This window comes from Apteryx rowi, unplaced genomic scaffold (genome assembly GCF_003343035.1).
Source record: "Apteryx rowi isolate R43461 unplaced genomic scaffold, aptRow1 scaffold_263, whole genome shotgun sequence".
NCBI classification, from domain to species: Eukaryota; Metazoa; Chordata; class Aves; order Apterygiformes; family Apterygidae; genus Apteryx; species Apteryx rowi.
This window is the reverse complement of record NW_020449008.1, coordinates 939,671-960,097: the sequence shown is the minus strand read 5'-3', so window position 1 is coordinate 960,097 and position 20,427 is coordinate 939,671. Positions and strand designations below refer to the sequence as shown.

Genomic DNA, 20,427 nt, shown 5'->3' with positions numbered 1-20,427 from the left:
TTTTCACAATCATCCACAGTTCCCGTGCAATTGCTCTCAGGCATATACGTTTGCCAGCGTTTTCTCAATGCCTGCTGAACTCCAAAACCTCTTCACGCTGTGTTTGAACAAATGCTGAGGGCTTTTTCCCTGCTCGCTGCCCCCCCATCTTCACTTATCACTGTTAAGCAGACAGAGGAACAGGCGCAGGAAAAGGAAGCTGACCCACAACATGGGGACAAAAAACAGAACCCGCAAACCAGCGCATAGAGACAGCAATGAAAACAAATCAGTCAGGATGGAGCAAGAGGTACATTTCTGGAAAGAACCTCATAAATGTTTTAATAAAAGCCTGCAAAGTCACAATAAAGATGTCTTTCAGCTCACGCTTTCACAAACCCAAATGCACTTTAAAAAGATTATGGATAGAACTAGATTGGCAAACCCCAATCTCCACTGACCAAGCCCCGACTTTGTATCAGCAACAGTGGCTTTAGTGTAAGGTTTATTCCAGATCCTTACATGGAATAAGCCACCCATGCAAGGGGACATTTTACTGCTAGAACAGAGTTGAGCTTGCACAACACCTTATGGTCACGGTGCATCCCACATGGGGTACTAATCCTAGCCTGCTCTCCGCCTGCCCATTTGCAGGCTCTCTCTTTCCCTTTTCCTTTTACCCACAAGGAACAACTTCCTCAGTAATGCCGCCATAACTGTTTGCCTGCTTTCTAAATGAGATCTGTGCAAAACATCTTTCTCTAGCACCAGATAATTTCATTCCACGATCAGTCAGTGGAAGCCTGCAGTAAGGGAAGACAAGAAGAGGTAGGAAATTGAGTGCAGGCCAGGGAGTAATCACTTAATCCAGCCTGGTCCCTAGCGAAACCCTTCCTGTATGTCTAGCCCCAGGCTGGTTTGCCTGCTCCTGCTGGCACGCTGCATCATGGCAGACCTCTCATGGACATGCCAGCAAAACTCGTACGAACAGCCCAAGCACCAGATGGGGGATGGGGAAGGCTCTCCTGCCCACAAACAGCGTTTGCCCCCACCTCAACCCACTACAGAAACTCTGTGAAATGTTTAAGCCTTAAAGTAAAACTTGCAGATGATCTAAATGATTCAACTGTGAACATACACAGGATAAGGCAGGTGTAACTACAGGCACAGAAAATGATGCCTTGGAAAGATCTCTAGCAGCTTTAGGTACTGTATCTCCCCCCCACCCCAGATGTCTGCGATCCCCCCTCCACGCCTTCTGGCTTGAGATCACGTCTCTGAGCTGAGCCTCAGTTAAGGGGCCGCATTAGCCCTCCAAACCGCTTGAGCACCGCATCAACCAACATTACCAAAACCCAATCGCAACAAGGGATGGGGAAGTGGCCAAGGCGTTCAGCAAAAACCCTGAGTATTTCCCTAAAGCAGAAATTTAAAATCTGAAGTGAAAGGTCACTTCTCTGCTGATGCCCAGGAAAGCAACAAGAGCTCCTGGAAGCCCTCCGATGTTCCAACAATCTCCTGGCAGTATCGGCAGTCGACATGATTCAGCCACATTGGAAGCTATGCTGGCCTTTCAAACAAACTAATATAATGAGCAGGTCATACACACACATGCTATACAGCGCTACATCTGTAAGCCAGGCAGGCTGCCTCTACGCGGGGTTACATGCAAACTGCACAGAACAGGAGCAATGAGCTGTAGAAAGCTGGAAGCACTGAAGTTTGTCAAGGATTTCTCACGAGCCAGGGAAGGACCTCAACAGTCAGCAGGAGCACAGTAAAAAAAAAAAAACCCACTCCTATTTATAAGAAAGAACAAGCTGACATCAGCAATCAAATCTTTTCTACATTCATCCTTAACAATTTCAGTGTAATTTTAAGAAAGCATGAACTTCAAGGACACAGCACAGTTCACCTCTTAAGCCTTTACCATTCACTGTCTTGTTATAAAAAAAAGTGATCACAAGCCTCTGCTTCTTACAAAAACAGATGGTAAATGCTATTTAATTTTAGCTCTAGTTATTTCTGACTGCAGGACTGAGTCTCACCCCACAGAAAGCAGCAGCTGTCATAACGCTAATCACAGGATTTTGGGTACAGGGCTTGCTTTCGAATTCAAACAGCGCTAAGCTGGATCCTCAGCACTGCCTCATCAAAACTTTTACATTAGGCACTTTGATCTCCTTATTAAACCCTGACTTTGGAAGCTATTAGACTGGTTTGTTATCCTTGACTTGATTACAGATGATTTGGTCAAATAACTTTGTCATCCTCTTTGGTACAAGTTAGCACACAGAGGAGAAACATGCAATGACTACAGAACTAGAACTGCATGGGAAGCTGCTGGCCTGCTCCCAATTTTTTTTTTTTTACTGTTTCAGAAGTTTCCTTGATATTCACGGGGACAAAACCAAGATCAGCTGCACTTTTTCAGAAAGTGCCTTACCTGCTTACAGCTCCTTTCATTAGGGTTCAGAAAACCACTTGGGAAATGGAAGGTCCCAGTTCAAGTCCCATTCAGATCAGGGACACAACCCTCATCCTCTCACACGTCAGAAGAAGTGTCTACACCARACAATTCCTCCTGATGAAGCAGTCATCCCTTGCATAAAAGATTAAATATCTACTGGAGCTTCCACTTCGCATGTGGGCAAGCATCAGACCAGATGGCTGGCAGCAGTTCCCTGGAGGGTAAAGAGCCTGCAGCACCCATCTGTTCACCTGTTTCTCTGTTTGCCTGTCTAGCACATACAAACACACACACCCATGCACACACAGAATTTCTACCTGACACCTAAAACCCTTTCACAAAAAGAAGTCTTCAAAACAAAAGGTTTCTAGCAATACAAAAGACCAAGTTTTACAAAAACTGGCATTTTCCAATAAAAGCTGTTATACTGGGTAATTCCAAACCGGCCCCAAACGTAGTGCATGCCGATACCTTCTTTGTCCCTTTTCTAGGGGCAGACCACACACAGAATTGACCAGTCTGCAACTGCATTACTAATTGCTTGACCTTTACAAAAGGCTCTGAGATCTTTTGATAGAGACTGCAGGAGAAAGACAAAGCCTCCATTAATTATAATAGAGAATTAATAATCCCAGGCAGATCAAAGGCAAAAAGACTTGATCAAATCCACATAAAGGCACTGTACCAAACAGCTGCATTCAAAACAGAACAATAGCAATAAAGAAAATCATTTGTATGCCTAGTAGATAGACAAGGCACACTCAACAGCCAGACTGTGTCACTTAAAGAAATAGGAAAACCTTAAAGCTAAAGACAACTTTTAGGAAAGGGTTATAATAATCTTTTTGTTTTAACAAGTCACAAAGAGCAGGCTACATTGGCTTGGCTGGATGTGTTAAGCTTACAAAGATTAGTGGTCTATCTAGTGACTGAGTAAAATATCTCCCTTTATTTTTGTCATAGGTTGTGTGTGTGTAAATCAACATATATCATGGTATCCGACATGAGCCAGTCAGAAACTTTTATCAAAAGCTGGGGTTTGGGATTTTGGGGGAGGGTGAAATACTGTTTTCAGTGGTTTTCCCATGAAAATTCTTATTTTTCTATTGAGGGTTCTCTTTATTATTATTATTATTATTATTATTATTTTGGTTAAAAAAGAATTTGTATTTTTTGTGGGTGAAACCTGAAGATGTGCTGAGACAACTAGTATAACCCTGCCACAGCTGTCCTGGCCAGCCCCACAAAAAGTACCAGCCTTACTTAAAAGAGGAAGGGTGTGTTAAGGCAGAATGGGGAAAAGGGAAGAAATAGCTTGGAAAAGAAGAGCAATAAAGAGACCACAGCAACCCAAAGCAGTTTTCAAGGGCGTTAATGCTGACAACAAAACATTGCATCAAAAATAAATAAATAAATAATCTGTTGTTACTAAGCAGATAGATCTTTAGCCGTGGTTACATGGCCCACTTTAATCCAGCAAGAAAACTCAATCCCACAAAAAGCAAGCTGCTATCCGCTGGATCAATTCCCTGCTTCAGCTCACTGCACAGCCCTGTGAATGCCAGCGCTGGCGCACGCCGTTGGGGAGAGGAGGAGGCTCCCGTCCTTAGCCAGCAATGACCTGTGATGGGTAACCTTACCTTAGTCTATTGGCTATGGACAGCAAAACAGTCARCAAAGCAGAACTGATTACCATTGCTGTTATGCTGCTGAAATAACTGAAAATATCCCCAAGATATTAATCTGGCCCTGATAACAATTGACAGAGCAGGGGCTGACCTGCAATCACATGGCATAAACAAACAGTGATAAAAGCCAAGAAGAGCCGTTGTGCCTAAGCAGGGAGTACTTTCTGGTCTTCTTTCTAGCAACCATATTGAACCCATTCAAACCCCACAGCTACCAAAGGACCAGACCAGAAACTCATCTCAGTATTAAGCTGCTTGCCTGTTTTAGTGCCATTCTGTTTGGCTCATGTGACCAGTGTAATGTCCATTTGGGAAATACTTCATTAGGAATCCTCAGAAATCAGTTCTGCAAGGGAGAAATGCTAGATGCAGGTTTGGCAGAACAGACATAGTCAGACTCGGGACTCATCTTGCTCCTGTAAGCCCCTGTTTCTTTAATTAATGTCTTAAGCCAGAGGTAGTGGCTGTTTTCATTGGGCATGTATCCATGCAGTCAGCAAAGGGGCATTCCAGACCTCCCTCTGACCCTCGCTGCCACTCACCCCTTCCTTTTTCCTGGCACAAATGTTTGCAGAAACCACATCATGACACAAAGCGGGGTTTCAGTGTGGCTGAAAACTAACCGGATAAACAAGGGGGAAAAGGGAGTATAAAGATAATTTTTACTATGTGGACACCCAAACGCTAATGCTAGCTGAAGAAAGGAGGCAGAAATGAGATTGTGGACAGGAATGGTGTTTTAAAGCATTCGTGAAGGTACTGCCATGAAGGCCAGGTTTTCAAGTATGGAAGAAGCCCCCCAGCACAACACTGAGCAGACACACTGACCCAGTCAGCTGTGCTTTGCACTCCCTGCACTGACCTCACAGCAGCAATCCCCTAGCTTTGAAAATGTCACTTTTTTAAATTGTCCTTCCTCATGTCTGATATTTTTAAGTATCACTCAGCAAACGCTTCTGACATTTTGTCCTCCGTGCCAAAAATGGAACACTCCCCTTCACATAGATGAGCAGTGAGTGGTCAGCAAACCTGATTCCTTACTTGTTATACATTTAATTATTCTCAGATGCATGTTGACTGTTACAGCTCACTCCCTTTTGCTTAGGTCCTGCATGTAATCCAGAGCCCTGGAACAAACACTGGGCTGGGAGCAAAATCCTGCAAGTTAAACACACTGCACCCATTCCCTTCAGGGACATGGGAGTATTCTCCCACATTTTTCTGCTTCTTGCACTAGCTTTTGCGCAGTCTTGTTAACAAATGGGAAAATCTTCCAGGTAAAGAGAGGGTCCTAACCCCTCAATTGTGTATTTTATTTCTAAGGAAAAAAATTCTGTAAAGCACCTATCTTTTGCTGGGGCTCCTAAGCACTACCATAATACAAACCAAAACTATACAGCTTCTGTGCTCCAGGGCGTGAACTGTGCATACCTTTGGCACTTGCGTTGTCCTGAGCTTGTGAACACGTTGCTTCAATACCCAGAGTTTTTTTGACAGGGGAAAGCCAAGCTGAGGCTTTAAACATCACAGGCAGTAACTGCATCCTGAAAGAATCCTAAAAGCAACTAGGAAAAGCTGCACTCCACTCCTCCCTCTAGACACAAATTCTGCTTGACAATGGGAAAAATGTACTTCCTCAGCCTTGCCCAGTTAAAATTCCATCACAAAGTACAAAAGGGCATTTCTTCCCATGAAGCAATAGAGGAAGATTATGTCTCCCCAAGTACAGTGCGTGAACACCAGGGAAACTTCCATCTAGAAAAAGGATGTGGAGTCAGACCTGCCTGATGAGAACATAAGGAAAGAAAAAGTCTGATGAGAAGAGGAAAAAATTGAAGGAGACTTCTGGCCTGAATCTGCCTCCATTAGGAAACCTTCAAGGCATTTTAAATTTACTATTATCAGTTCTCCATGAAACATAATACGCTACTATATAGTGCTTAATATTCTCCTCTACTTCTAATAACGGAAGATGATGGACACAAGCAGGTAGGGAGCAGCATGTTCACAGACTAGGAACTCTGTCTGAGATCCCAACCTAAGCAGGTTGATTTCCAGAAGTGTCGTGAACCCATAAGACTTCTTTAATCAAAAGCAACTCCAAAAACTAGAATCAGCTCATTACTTAAGGTGCCCATGTTTGATGGGTCCAGCCAAAGCAAACCACCAAAGAAGAGACACCTGGGCAGAGGCAGAACTAACAGCATTACTCTGGAATAGAAACTCATAATCCATAGTCCAACCCTTGTTTTCTCCATCATGCAGAAATCAGGGAGAAAACAGCACTTAAGTTTACTGCCTCCTATAAACTTTATCTCTGATCCCACATACAAATGTAACTGTGCAAACTTTATCAAGTACAATACTTGATATCAGAAAAGTTACCACTGCTGCTCACAGTAATGCTTTCTGCAGCTGAGCTGGTTTCCATATCCTCCATAGACTTCCATCCACCTCCTTCACATGATATGACACTGTTTGCAGGTACCTAAATGAATCCCATTTAGTTAACTAACAGTCTGAGCAGTTTCACCTGCTTTAGCTTACTGTTTTCCCCATATTCTTTGCCCCCTCTATGAAGACACCTAAAAATAACAACCACCAAAAGCAGTCTACTGTGCAAACGTGAAAATATTTTTATATTGCTTGCTCTTCTGAACACATCAAGAGAAGTACAGAGTAACAGACTCACTTCCGAAGGCAGTGATGGCAGTCAAACACAAGCTGTAAGAGAAGAGCACTTTCTTTCCCAGCTGAGAGGACAGAGCTCAACAACCCAGCTTCACACAGATGGAAAGAAGACTACAGCTATGACTTGCAAGTCAACAAAAGCAACATTTTTGCTCCTGCAACATGACTCTACAGGAAGAATAAGATGAGATAAATGATCCTGCAAACCACAAACAGTGCATGTGCTTAATTGCTGGAGTTGCACAAATGTCACGGAGAAAGAGAAGGAAAAGTCTGGAAAAGCCCTCATATACTTACAGCACCAATATTTAGGGTTTCCTAGTAARGACTGGTTTTCAATTCAACAAAACATTCCACAAGGACAAGTGGAGGGATAGGCAGTGCTTCAGACTAGTAACTTTATCCTAAACACTCAACTTATTTTTCTGAGTACCGTATACTAACCATGTTCTTGCCCATCTCTACCTTTCCTGTTTCCTGTCTGCATCCAGTGCAATAAAGCAACATATTGAAAAAGAACTGAAATATCTCACTACACAAGCAGACTCTGCACAATACAAAGAAGTTTCCTCAATGGTTTCCAAACTGGTCATATTTGGGAAATTATTTTACTCATTGCTTACAGCACCAAGTGAGCCTGCCAAGACAAGCATCTCAGAGGTAAGTGTTACCAACCTCATGGTAAAAGAAAGTCTGCAACTCAAAGAGCCCACAGTCAGATAAAAAGTCCAAGAGTGAAAGGCACAGTGAGAGTAATGACTCTTGCCATAAAAATATTCAGATGCTTAATTCTACTTTGTTTAAATAAGAATTAGGCATTACCATGTCCTGAGTTGCCCAAGACCACACAGAAAGAGCAGATCCCAGGCCTCCGATTGCCATTCCAGTCCAGTCCCAACCACAGCCCTCAAGGGCTAACAAAATGCAGTCATGAAACAGCAGCCAGTCCAAGAATCAACTCAAACACAAGTTTGAAGTACAAGATAATTTCACATTTCACCAAGTGTCAAGAAGTCCTGCAGCTATATTATTATTTGCTTTTTAGTCAGCATACCAAAGTTTTCCATGGTTTGCAGTTTTAACTTTCTGTGGTCTCTTTAAAAGGCTTTGCATTGATAATATCAATATGTGCTTGAAAAGGTGGTGTTCCAGTGCAGCTAGATATCTTAAATACAGCCCAGGATGTGGTTGGCCTGCATTGCCACCACGGCACACTGCTGACCTGTGCTCAGCTCGCTGCCCACCTGGACCCCCAGGGCCTTTTCAGCAGAGCTGCTCCCAGCCAGGCAGTCCCCAGCCTGTATCGCTGCAAGGGCTTCCCCCTTCCCAAGTACAGGACATCGCGTCTGTCCATGCTGAATTTCACAAGGGTCCTGTTGGCCCATTCCTGCAGCTTCTCTAGGTCTCCTGAATGGCAGCCCTGCTCTCAAGTGTATTGACTGATCCCCCCAGTTTGGTGTTATCTGCAAAGTATGAGCAAACCCTCCATCACCCCTTCCAGGTCATTGGTAAAGATGTTAAACAGGACAGGTCCCAGGACAGACCACCAGACAGACAGATCACATAACACAGGCAGTGCCATAGGCAGACATGAGGATCTCCCTTCCTCCTTTTCCTGCACAGGAATTAGTTAGTGTTTTTTTTCCTCTTCCAATATAACAGATATGAAATGTTTCACACTCTCAATACCACTTTACAGAATCATCTGGCTAGCTATGCTGCAACACAGCAAATTATTCGGTTTCCTTGGAACAACAGTGCTCACCTCCTTTGCATTCAGCATAAAAGTGGAATTCCCCAGCTCACAGAGTTTCAAAATAATTGTGTTTTCATTCTTTGAGAAATTCTTAAACAACTGTGATGTTGATGCACTGGTTGTTAAGCAAATAAAGGAAACAAGTGAGGATGCCTTCTACCAAGATGCCAGGTGGTACTGCATCTGCATGTAATAGTATTAATGGGAAGGAAAGACATTCACTAAAACTTATTTGTATCAATTTGTCTTCAGAAAAGAAAACCCATACTCATTCCCTGTTGGTTCGAGAGCAGACGAAGAAAGGCTCTTCACCAGGTGCTGAACTAACCTGGCAAATGCTGGTACCTATGATCCATGTGGTAACATGTAAGCGACAGGAATGAAGGGATCGGAAATAAACACTCAGACAGACAGCACAAAACAAACACACAACYTAAACATCAGAGTACATCTTGGTCAAACATAGTTCCCTAGCCTTCTTACTGCTTATAATGCTGATATCAGCAGAGATGACAAAGGAACAGACACCATAATTTAGGCTTTTAAATTAAAAAGGCAGCAATCTAATCTAAGTGCATTATAAATGGTCAAGTAGAAGAGGGAAACTATCAATCTGAATATGTGTGAGCAGTAGGAGAAAAATCTCACAAGCACCCAGTTACCCTGGACCCTTCATGAAAACAAATACATACTTTYCTCCTTCAACCAAACAGCAGAGAGTGGATACCCAAAACCAATATCTCTTGCCTTCCCATTACCATCCGTCTATCTCCCTGACAGGGGACCCTCAAAGAATCCAGCTCCAGAGAACCAGAGAAATCTTGGTCTGAAGGACCCTCAAAGGTCCAGCTTGAAGCTGGACTATTGCTGCACGAGATGAGGTCAGCTGCAACTGTGCCTCCACTTTCACATGCAGTAAAACCCTACCAGTTCATGTGGCAGACAGCATCAGAGCTGCTGTAGAGGCAGCAGCTTGGTTGGCTCCCAGGTATAGTCATCTGGTACAGCAGTACTAGTGTGACATCCTGCACCCAATTAAAATCCAGTTTCCCCAGGATAGGGCTCCATTATATAGGCCTAATTAATTACCTAATTAGAGGGTCAAGATCCTTGAAAGACCAAATTTAGCGTAGATCCAAGATGTATCTATTGCTAGCCATACTTTGCATCCTGCCTAATGTTCCAGTGGAATCAATTCACTATAACACAATTGGGAACAATATGCAGGGAAGAAGGCAAACAATAATCCCAAGGGACAACTCTTGAGTAGAAATGCTAAGGAGAAAATTCCAGCCTGGATGTCCTGGTACTTTCCCCCATTCTACCACATAGTAAGAAATTGCTGTTGATCTTGCAAAGCCTCACTATCCCTTAAATCCATTCGCTAGAGTAGGCAAGCCTGAGAATAAACAAAAGCATTCTATTTTAAAATGACAGGAGTCTCTGCATCTGCTTAATAACACATATGCCTACAGCTGCCAAACAGACCTAGTGAGAAGACAGTTTCTGAGGATCACACATTTTTCTATTTAAAGACAGCGAGAAACAGATACCGTACTCCATACAGATATCAGAACAGTTCTCCTCCTCCTCCAGCTCTCTCAGTCTCTTTCCTTACTCTAAATAAATTGTGTACGCAACCTTCTCAGCTAATTAGAAATCTGTGATGAGGCCATATGGCAGCTATAATGGAAAACATACAGTTTCCTTTTTTCAGCATATTTCATTATTGTTCAATTACTGAAAGTAAGAAGTACTAAAGGAGGAACTGGAATTCATAAGAGCCAGAACAGCTTGCTTCTTTTATAACCAAAATGCAGCATGCACTGAAAAGGGATTTTATGAGAGTTATACCTGATTGCCAGATAGATCTCAGGAGATTACAAAGAAGCCTTTTTTAATTTGGAGAAACACTCACTGAGAGGCAAAAATGAATTTCCAGAAATCACATTGAGAGCCACCAACAAAGCCAAAACCAGAATCCTGTCCCATGGCCTTCCCTCTGGGCCAAAAGTTCCTAGACTGGGGTCTGCAGGAGGTGTACGGAAAAAATTGTGTGTATAATATTTATAATTAGAAGTTTCATTGTGCAGATATATGTTCCTCCATGAGGAAATGATGGTGATTCAATGGCCCAAAGAGTACAGAAGAGCAGAGTCACTGCTCTAGGCCAGTACACACTGCCAGGTGTGCATGTTCTCTCTACATCTGGTTTTCAGAGCAAGAGTTAACTTGACTCCAATTACAAAACCCTAAAACCACATATGTTAGCCATAATACTTTTCCAGCTAAAACTAAATATACAGCAGAAGTCACGAATTTTGGTTTGCAGCTTTCTACTTGACAAACAAAAGAGTCCAAATTAGGAAATTTATACCTGAGCAGCTGAATACCCATCATCCTGGAGAGATCAGCTGGCTACTGATTTATTAGTCATGCAATACAGAGGTTCCCGTTCCCACTTCTCCATGCTCAGCCCACCCTCAAAGACAAATAGGTGTCACACTACTGCTCACATGAAGATTGCTGGTTTAGTTCCCATGCACACAACCCCTCCTGAGGTGATGGGGAGAGTGTGCAGCCCCACCAAGCAGCCTGTCCCTGCAGCGGAGGTACCGGGAGCCAAGGCTTGGAACTGCCCCCTAAAAAGCAGGGCTCTCCCAACACTCACCCTGCCAGTGCTTTCCTTCCACCTCCTCTCCTCCTCACTGCAACAAACGCCACACTTCTCTCCAGCTCCCGTCCCTCAGCCCAGCATAAGAAGAGCCAACGCAGCTTATGACAGTTACCAAAGGCACGTACCACATAGCCGCACGGAGGGCATGAAAAGCAAGTGGCGATCCATTGATACCATATACTGATGGGAAAACCTGCTGCACACATGAATACTTTGCAAGTTACTCTGACAACTGCATCAGTTGATTTTGCAGTGCCCTGGGGAAAAAAAAAATAAGTTTCATCAGTGACAACGCACACATATAACACATTCCACAGACAGGACAGAGAACGTACAAGGGAGGGGTTAAGCAACTACTAAAGTCACCACACAGAACAGCTCAATTAGAGGGCTGTGCGGAGAAAGGCATCTATCAGTGGACACAGTGACAGCTGACTAAAACAAAACCCATACCATCAATCACATCCCAAAAGACACTGGCACAGGCTGACAAAACAGGTCAGGTCTTTCTTTGGAGCCATCTGTCTGACCTTTAAGTCACTGGCTTCTGCAACAAAATACCCTGATCCCATTAGTTCAAAGAACTTCGAGGTCTGCTGGCATCATGATTGCCATAACGAGCAGAGGTCAGCATAATGAGAAGTCTTTGGAAAACTTGCCTCCCCCTCCTTCCTTCTTGCTGTGCCCTCAGGTCTCCTGAAATAACTGTGAGGAGTTTGGGGGATGGCCCCTAGTCTGCTGCAGCAACAAAGAACTCGGCCCAGTGACATAAGGACATGGAAAGGTTGAAAACCCTGGAAATGGAACAAGACCCCAGTGCTAATGAGGAAAGCAGAAAGGCTTCCCCGTTACCAGGAGCAGCGAGTGTAACAATGGCCATAAATAGACTGTGATACATGAAAGGCAGAAAGCTCTTCCTCCTTATGATAAACCTCTCTACTGTCTCCATCAAGCCATCATGTCCCAGGAATTCCAATACAAACAACACTCTCAGGCACATATCCACAGGCCAAGATTTCTAATGGTGCCCAAGAGATTTCAACACCCAGTTCCATTTGAAAAGTAACAGTAATTTGGCATCCATATCCCTTCTATTGCTACAAACTTGAGTTTCCTCAACTGTATTCATGACACCTGCATGCATGATGTACAGACACAAAATTTTCATCTTAGCTGAACAGCAAAGTTGTAACTGTTAAATCACCAGTTCCTGTTGCCAGCAGACTCTGCCTTATGCTGGCCTTGCTGCAGACCATGTAAGCCTGAATCCCTCAGCAATAAGTTGTTCCAACATGCTTTTGCAATGGAAGGAGTTTACCTGCTAATCTCCCAGATCTTTTAACATCAAGGTATGATCCAAAGCCCAAAGCAGTACATTGAAAAACTCCACTGGCTTCAACTGGTTTTGGATCAACTGGCCCAAAGCTGTTCTTAAAGTACATAAAAAAGACAGTTAGCACAGTTATGCATAGGTATACTAAATCTTCTGTACTCCTGCATTGCCGATGTGCAAATCGGTAGAACATGTTTACATTAACAAACAAATCTGAAATATTACAACTCTTAAAGGCTGAATGAATACTTAAGTCAGTATGATATAATGCATTACAGAACACAGCCTAATCTCCACACACCTATCCCTCCATGGGACCAATAGTCCCCACCCACACAGTCGAGTGAAGAGCATCTGCACAGGCGCTGCTTAAAGTTGTGACTTTGCAGGTCTCCCTATTCTTATGAGGCCTATGTCCAGTCCTCCCTACACCAAAGTTTCATAGGGTTCACCACAGGCTCCTCGAAACAGAAACATCCAGATGCCAGGTTATGGAAGTCTTTCCCAAGATATTAGCATTAATAAACACTCTAGAAGAAATTAAAATAAACAGATATAATTGGAAGATTACTGTTAAGTAAGGGTAGACTGATTTTTAAGAAGAAAAGGAGTCCATTTCCCATTCTTCACGTTACTGTTTTTAAGAAATTCTAAACTCTGGTTTTGGTGAATTAGAAATGCTAATAACAACCTTGCTACAGTTTTATGATAAAAATAATAGTGTTCTTGTAATTAATCTTATTTTAATGATTTCCACTTTGAAATTAAAACAACTTCAAAATGTCTATCTTTGTAAAATAAAAGTTAATTTTTCAATCCATTATTAAAGCTACTGAGCTATTTTGCTGCCTTTTGCTGCATCCTACCTAGGAGAAAACTCTCAGCTGTTCAACTGCTATCCCAAACTGTTCTGTCTCACTGTGGCCTTGTCTATACTTAAAGCTGTGTTGGCTAAACCACCCGAGTCTAGACGCAGCTACAGCAGCAAAACACATTTTTAATGACACTGTTAGAGGATTCTTTTGCACATAAAGTTTATTTTGGTTGAGACATGGACATAAACTGTATCTACTGTAAAACTTTTGCCAGAATAGAATCTCATAACCCCAATTAGCATTGCTCTAGCAAGAAAAGACTTAAAACAGACCTGGTCAGAGGTACCAGTGAGCCCTACATGAGAAACTCAACAACTAGGCTACACAAGTCCTGACAGGAAATTTAAGTCTCTGTTTAAATTAACAGCAGTAAGAAATTCCTAAGTTCAACCTGAATTTGTGTATGTCTGTACACTGTCTCTCTAGTTACATACATAGCTATAAAAGTATGTAATTTTAATATAATTTTATGTAAATTTCTCTCTTAAAAAGCAAATAATTCTGCTTAACCTGAATCCACCTCATCTTCTATTTAAATATTACAGCAGCAATAGCACATTTTGCTGTACAAACATACTTCCCCCAACCAAATATTCTCTCAAGACTGCAGCAAACATTTATGTGAACCAGGCCCACAGAATTAGACCCTACTTACTCTCTATTTGTCTCTCTATCGCATGAAGAATTCACTGCCATCTACTACAGACATGGCAAGTAAGTCCAGTTGGGAGTGAGTTCTACCACCAGTCTGTTGAAAAGAAGAGCCTTAAAAGCACATTGAATAGCAGGCCAGGAGAGAGCAAGAAGCAACCAGTTGAAGCTTATCTCAGCTCGCACCTCAAGGAGTTGAGAGGGGCAAATCTGCTTGTGAAGCTTGATGTTGGGGTGAGAAATACCACAAGACTAGACAGCACCCTACAGTTTCTTGGCACTTGACTGCTAGCCAGAAATGCAGACATGCCTCAGGACAAAAGCTTGAACGCAGGCACATCAGTAGCTCGCCTCCATCCTGAGGTTTCTGGGCACCAGCTGAGCTCCAAAGTCCCAGTTCTTCTACAACGGAGAGGTCAGAGCATTTACTCTACCAGCATCAGCTCATAAAGTACAATACATAGGCACTGCAGGCCAAGAAYGGTTGTGACCAGGACGAATCTCCAGCATGGATAATATGGCCAACACAGGGGCCACCTGTGAGGTGAACGAAGATTGAGTTATAAAGGTGCTAACATATTTCTAGGATCTATTTAAAAGGCATCTTTCAGAATCATTTTAAAGCAAAATTTTATTTTTAAAGTCTTGAGCAGCCACTAGGCAATGGCTGTAGAAAAGCTTTAGCACACTGAGACAGAGAAGTTCACTTTTTTGCAATGTGTTTACACAGGCGCATTTCTGGAGACCACACAACAGAACGCATTGAAAAAAGAAAGATTTTAATGGTTTTCAGCATATACTATTCAAATGAAAGAAGATGAGATCCATTTTCTAAGCAAGTCCAATTCTCCTATCCTGTTGTGTTCAAGGGGATGCTGCCTTACAGAGTTGAGATGTACTCAGCGAAGGCAGTGAAGTAAGTTTGAGTAACCCATTTCTGAACCTCTTACTCCCTCCAGAGAGCAATTACTCACACAAGCAGTTCCATCAATTTCAAAGGAATGATAAAGAAACTGTTTCCTTCAATTTAATTCTGCTGTTGAGCTTATTTCCTCATGTTTTCCCCCCCAGGAAATCAAAGTGGATTGGGCACTGCAAGCCATTCCACCCGAACAACTTGGAGATGGGTTTCAGTTTGTGTGGAGACATGGGAAATGGGCAGATTATGCAGCACCTTTGCCTGAGTATCACTGCACCAGAGAGGACTCAGGAAATAGTTTTCTTCCCTGGCTTTGTCACTGGCTTGCCAGAAGACCTTGAGCAAGTCACTGCACTTCCTCTCCCCCAACTTTTCTCCCTGCAGAACAGAGGGAGCAATAGCCACGTTTCTCTGAGAGAAAAAACCTTGAGCTCTAGTGATGTGAAGCACCCAGCTAGCAAGCTATTTACCAAGTCGGCATGCCTGCCAGCAAACATAACAGCAAACTTTTCTTAGCCACACTGTCTCACTGAAGCACAGACCCTAAGAACAACGCTTTAACCTCCCTTGATAGGCATAAAACCTTCATATTATTCAGTTATTGCTGCAGCAATTATGCCTCACTGAAGCACTGGCAATTCTCTCCTCCTTTCCACGCACCTACTGATTATATCAGGCGCAACACATTGCTCTTTTCTGGAGCAGTTTCCTCACCTCTATGCCGACCCTCAGTCATGTCACTGAAGAACAACACTCAGTAACTAAGCCTGTTGTACGTCTCTCACTGACTCCTCTGTATAAGCTATACAGACACACACACACACACACACACACGTATCGCTATGATAATGGAAAGTTCACTTAGCCAAATAACTGCTGCTCAGATCATTCCTAAGTTTGTAATAAGGAAAAGAAAACAAAGCTTTGCAAGTAGGCAAGGAGTGAAACTTGCAGCAAAACACTCACCTTCTCTATTTCAATACAAAGATATCGCTTTTGTTTGACCAACAGGAAAGGGGAGAATTATTTTAAGCTCCTTTTACAGACCAAGATGAAGTACAGCACTATCCAAAAGAGCATCTTCTAGAGGGTCTGAAAAGAAGCTAAGGGATCATCTATCTTGCAAATTGCATCCTGCTGTAGGGCCTGCTGGCACCACGATAGTTTCCTAAGGTATTTAAAGTAAAATTTGGAGCTTGTGAACAGATGGGTTAAAGTTTATTAACCACCTTACAGATTTGGCACATCTTGATTTAATCCAAGATACATCAAGACAGAACTATGTCATGGTAATACATTCTTAGATTTTATGCAGGTTTCTACACAATTTAATGTGAAAAAGTTACCAAAAAAAAAAAAATCCTAGKGGTCGCATGAGCATCAAAACTAACAAAGTCTGCCTCTCTAAGGATGCACGCGATGATTGACTGTAATATTAAAGAACGTACAACTCCACTCAATGCCCTCCCTATAGATGCTTCCTTTTTTGGACGGTTTCTCTCCCATGTTGACTCCCTACTAGTTTACAAGGGCTGAGCTCATTTGCAATTTTTCCTTCAGCAGGGCTCCACTATGGGCTTCCTATTCTAACTGGTTACCCATTTTGACCCTTACGAGTGGTAGTTTTCTCTCAGGGGCACTTTTAGCCAACCTAGGAGTTGAAAACGCTCCTGGGAAGGAAAAGGAAGGGAGGAGCCAAACAGACAGTGAGATCACACACACACACACCCCATATTTCCATAGGAAATCAGACTAAAAACAGTTTCCCAATGAACACGGGGTTTTGTTTTCGTTTTTAAGTCAGGGTGGACTAATGAGTCAGTTCAGTTTACATTCATAAATATAGGTGTAATAGTGTAAAGCAAAGGTTTCAGGTATAAATTCAAAGTCTTCCTCAAATATTTAAATAACTTGTAGAATTTGACCTGAAATGTTAGCTCTACCTCATCTACAGGCATCTGCTGACAAACCACTATGTCATGCCATACAGCTAAAGCAAAATTAGCAGAAAAGTTGTTTACATGCTATGATAAATACTTCAAATACTACCATAGTTACTATCATCAATGTACTTAAGAGTTTTATTTATTGTCCTGTGAAAAAGCAATGTTACGCATTTACAAYGGTTTTGAGATACTTAACGAACATTGTTCTCCAAATACAACCTAACTAAAAATAGATTACAGCATCTTATAAAGTAGTTAGCCAAAAATTATTTAACTTCAGTTGCTTATGGGGTGCTGGCCACAAATTATTGATATTTATGCCAGGGCTAGCACCCACATTTAAAAAAGAATTACCCTAAATAACAAACAAACTTCTTCAGTTCCATTCTAAGAATCTCTGAGCTATATAGACTAGGGACAGGTCATGCATGTAGACTAAAAGGATTCATATAACTGGATTACTAGTTTTGCACAGACTAGGTTAATGGTCATTATCTTAATATACCTGAGACAGTGATAGCAGGCCAGTATTTGCATTAAGATACAAAAGACAGGCCAGTGAAAGCAATAAATATTTATAAAGAGCTCTCCAGCTTGCTTACTTTCCATTCTATTAGAAGGAGAGGAGACATGGGCAACATGTGTTTTTGCTGTTGTTGAGAGTACTTGATGGAAACAGCTGACAACATATAGTCTTAGAAGACCACTCTGACCTCTGCTGGTCCGCTCAGAGAAACCAACCAGAAATCTATCAATTAGACCTCGCCGACCTTCCACTTGTCCAAAGGGAGCAGGGAAAACCTGCACACATAGAGWGGTTCCCAAGCACAGAATGGAAGTTGACCATATTCCCCTTAAATGGTCTATCAATTCAATCAAGAAACATCACTTGGGTGAGTTTCCAATTTACCTCTATTTCGGTCACGTACAAAGACTTAAGTTTCTAGCGTGGAAATTTGCCCCTGTGGCTGCCCAGGTCCTAGTTCAAGTTATGGAATATCCTCTCTCCACTGGATGACAATCCCCACCCTGTCACCTTTCCACGGCTTAGCCCTCAACCCCCTTCCAGTTTCACAGCTGTGGCCCGGAGAGCTTGCACTTGAGGAAGATACCACACTGGGTTGAATACGAAAGTGCAGAATGTGATTTGTCCAGACCTTAAAACGTCTACTGAGGAAGAAGTGAAAGGGCTGAAAGCCATTTCCCCTTAAAATGAAGGACCTTCACTGTCTGCAGCACCACACTGCTGATTGTAAACGTGTTATAAACAACTGGTAGCTCCACAGGCTTCCAAATATTCTCCCTGTTCATATTTTTTAACTGAAAGGCACACTGAAATTAAAAAGATGATGGAGTCACACATTACAATTTCCTTTCTATCACACCGACAAAAGCATGACCTTGCTTTATGTTACCACACTAGTAGTTTGCCACTAATATCAAAGGCAAATACCAAAATTAAAATGGGCCATTCCACAGCCAAGAGCAGCTGTGGCCCCAATGAGAGTTGACAAATAATGGGAAAATTCAGCAAAATGAGTGGATGGTATCTTCTAAAACTGACTGTGGCAATGTGTCCCCTTAGACCTACAATGCTGAAATTGCTCATTTAGAAAGGGACACTGCCAACCTGCTAAGGATCAAAAATCCTTTGAAGGAAATGCAGAGTTTCAAAGCACGTGGACGGAATCCCTTACTGGAGATCACTTTTCTCCACCATCTTCGTTTAGAAGTAAATTACATCATCTGAAAGGCATGACTGCTTCTGCTGTTCTTCAGCAGAACCAAGGCTGAGAAACTTGATTAAAAATAGATAACAAAGGAAACACCAGTAAGACACTCCAAAACAGCCAGGAGAAGGAAACAGAAGCAATTTTCTCAAGCCAAGTTCTGAAGCCCAGTATTTTGTTTTTAAATATTAAAAAGCTGCCTTCTAAACATTATGGGCAATTAATAGACTCTATATGGGCAAAACATGTGCTTGCTCCATAGTCAGTTGAAAGGAGACCTGAACTAGAAAGACTTCCTTATCCTACCCCCATTTGACACTATAACACCACCAAGGCCAAGTCTCATCGTCCAGAAAGTCAAAATTACATTAGAGCATAAGGAAATGACACTCCGATTTCCTGCTAGCAGACTGCAGTGGTGTGCAAATAAAGTGGAGGAGGAATTTCTCCACAGAAGTTGGTGTTTGGTCAGTCAGAGAACGAGAGGCCAACAGAATAAGCTGTCCTCAAGGGAGACGCTGTTCAGAAGAAAGTTGCATTTTGTGTATAAAGGGCTAGATCACTTTTATCAAGTCCAGTAGCAAAGAGAGAACTCCCTATCTATTAAAAAAAAAAAAAAAAAGCTGTTCTGCTTCAGAGTAAACAGCACTATCTCTGCCCAGCCTTTGGTGTAAACAGATGCTTAGGGAAATGCTTTGCACGAGTACCCCCACGAGAAGACCATTTCACCACTGTAAGGCTAAGCCCAAGCTGGCAGCTCTCGCCCCAGCGGGCTGTACGGGTGTACAGTACCGCCAAAGCATCTCTCACAGGCGTGCAGTTTACCTGGGCTCTCGCAGACCTTTTTCTAGGCTCCCCGCATCAGAGAAGGCAGTTAAAACTTCTTTGTGCCCGGCTGGCACAATTGTACCACCAGAACACAGTGGTGAAGACCTAAATTAAAGCACTCAGAACATACCCCAGTATAAGCGATCCATGCCACGTTTTGGGGGCTTGGGGGTGAGGGTTTTTTGCTGAACATGTTTTAGTATGAAAAACGTCCTAGGCAAAGTACCTATTCCAATATAAAACCTACGGACACGCCAGGCCGGGGACAAAGCGGGAGGATGTAACTGTTCCCGTCTCAACTTTTACGCTGCAACCCCAGGCTAGAAGGAAAGCCGTCCTTTGTTCCCAGAAGTTTATTTTACACAAACAAGCGGGCTCCGGGGTCCCCTCCCGGCGACGGGCGTACAAAAGCAGAGAAGCCGCCGGCCCGGGAGGAAGGGGGGGCAGCCGAGCTGGTCCACCCCCCACCCCCACCCCCCCCGATCCCCGACGGGGCTCAGCGGCGAGGTGCCGAGCGCCGCGCTGCGCAGGGGATCCCGCGGCAGACGCCCCCAACCGCCCCGCCAACGGCCGCCAGCGACCGTTGGGCCCCGGCGGGCGGCACGCGGCGCCCTGGCGCCGCCGCCCCCCCCGCCCACCGCGGAACAAAGAGGGTTTCTGCCCCGCCGCCTCCCGCCTTCCCCCGCCGGCGACACGCAGGGGCCGGGGAAACCGCGGCTGTGATTCACTCCCTGCCGGCCGCGGCGCGGGCGGACTCACCCTCCTTAGCTTTCTTCTTCCTCGCCAGCGTCCCGCCGAGCTTGCCCAAGAACGACTCGTCTTTCTTCATCCTGTGGGGCCGCAGCGTGGGGGACCGCACGGGAGCGGAGGACATCGGCGCCGGG

General features: G+C 43.4%; 1 protein-coding gene across 4 annotated transcripts in view; it reads right to left on the bottom strand.

The window, feature by feature from the left end:
• The window catches only part of PARVB (parvin beta), a 65,338-nt gene extending 44,917 nt beyond the window's left edge, over window positions 1-20,421 (bottom strand). The window contains exons 1-2 of one of the 4 annotated variants that reach the window (XM_026067831.1): window positions 20,303-20,391; window positions 11,387-11,518 (exon numbers count right to left, since the gene is read on the bottom strand). In XM_026067831.1, the coding sequence (XP_025923616.1) occupies window positions 11,387-11,438 (52 nt within the window). In that variant the 5' untranslated portion in view covers window positions 11,439-11,518; window positions 20,303-20,391. Of the gene's footprint in view, window positions 1-6,829; window positions 6,933-11,386; window positions 11,519-12,579; window positions 12,692-20,302 lie in introns of those variants that run through there. The other 3 variants (XM_026067832.1, XM_026067829.1, XM_026067833.1) reach the window with 3 other exon arrangements.
• Window positions 20,422-20,427: the final 6 nt, after the last annotated feature.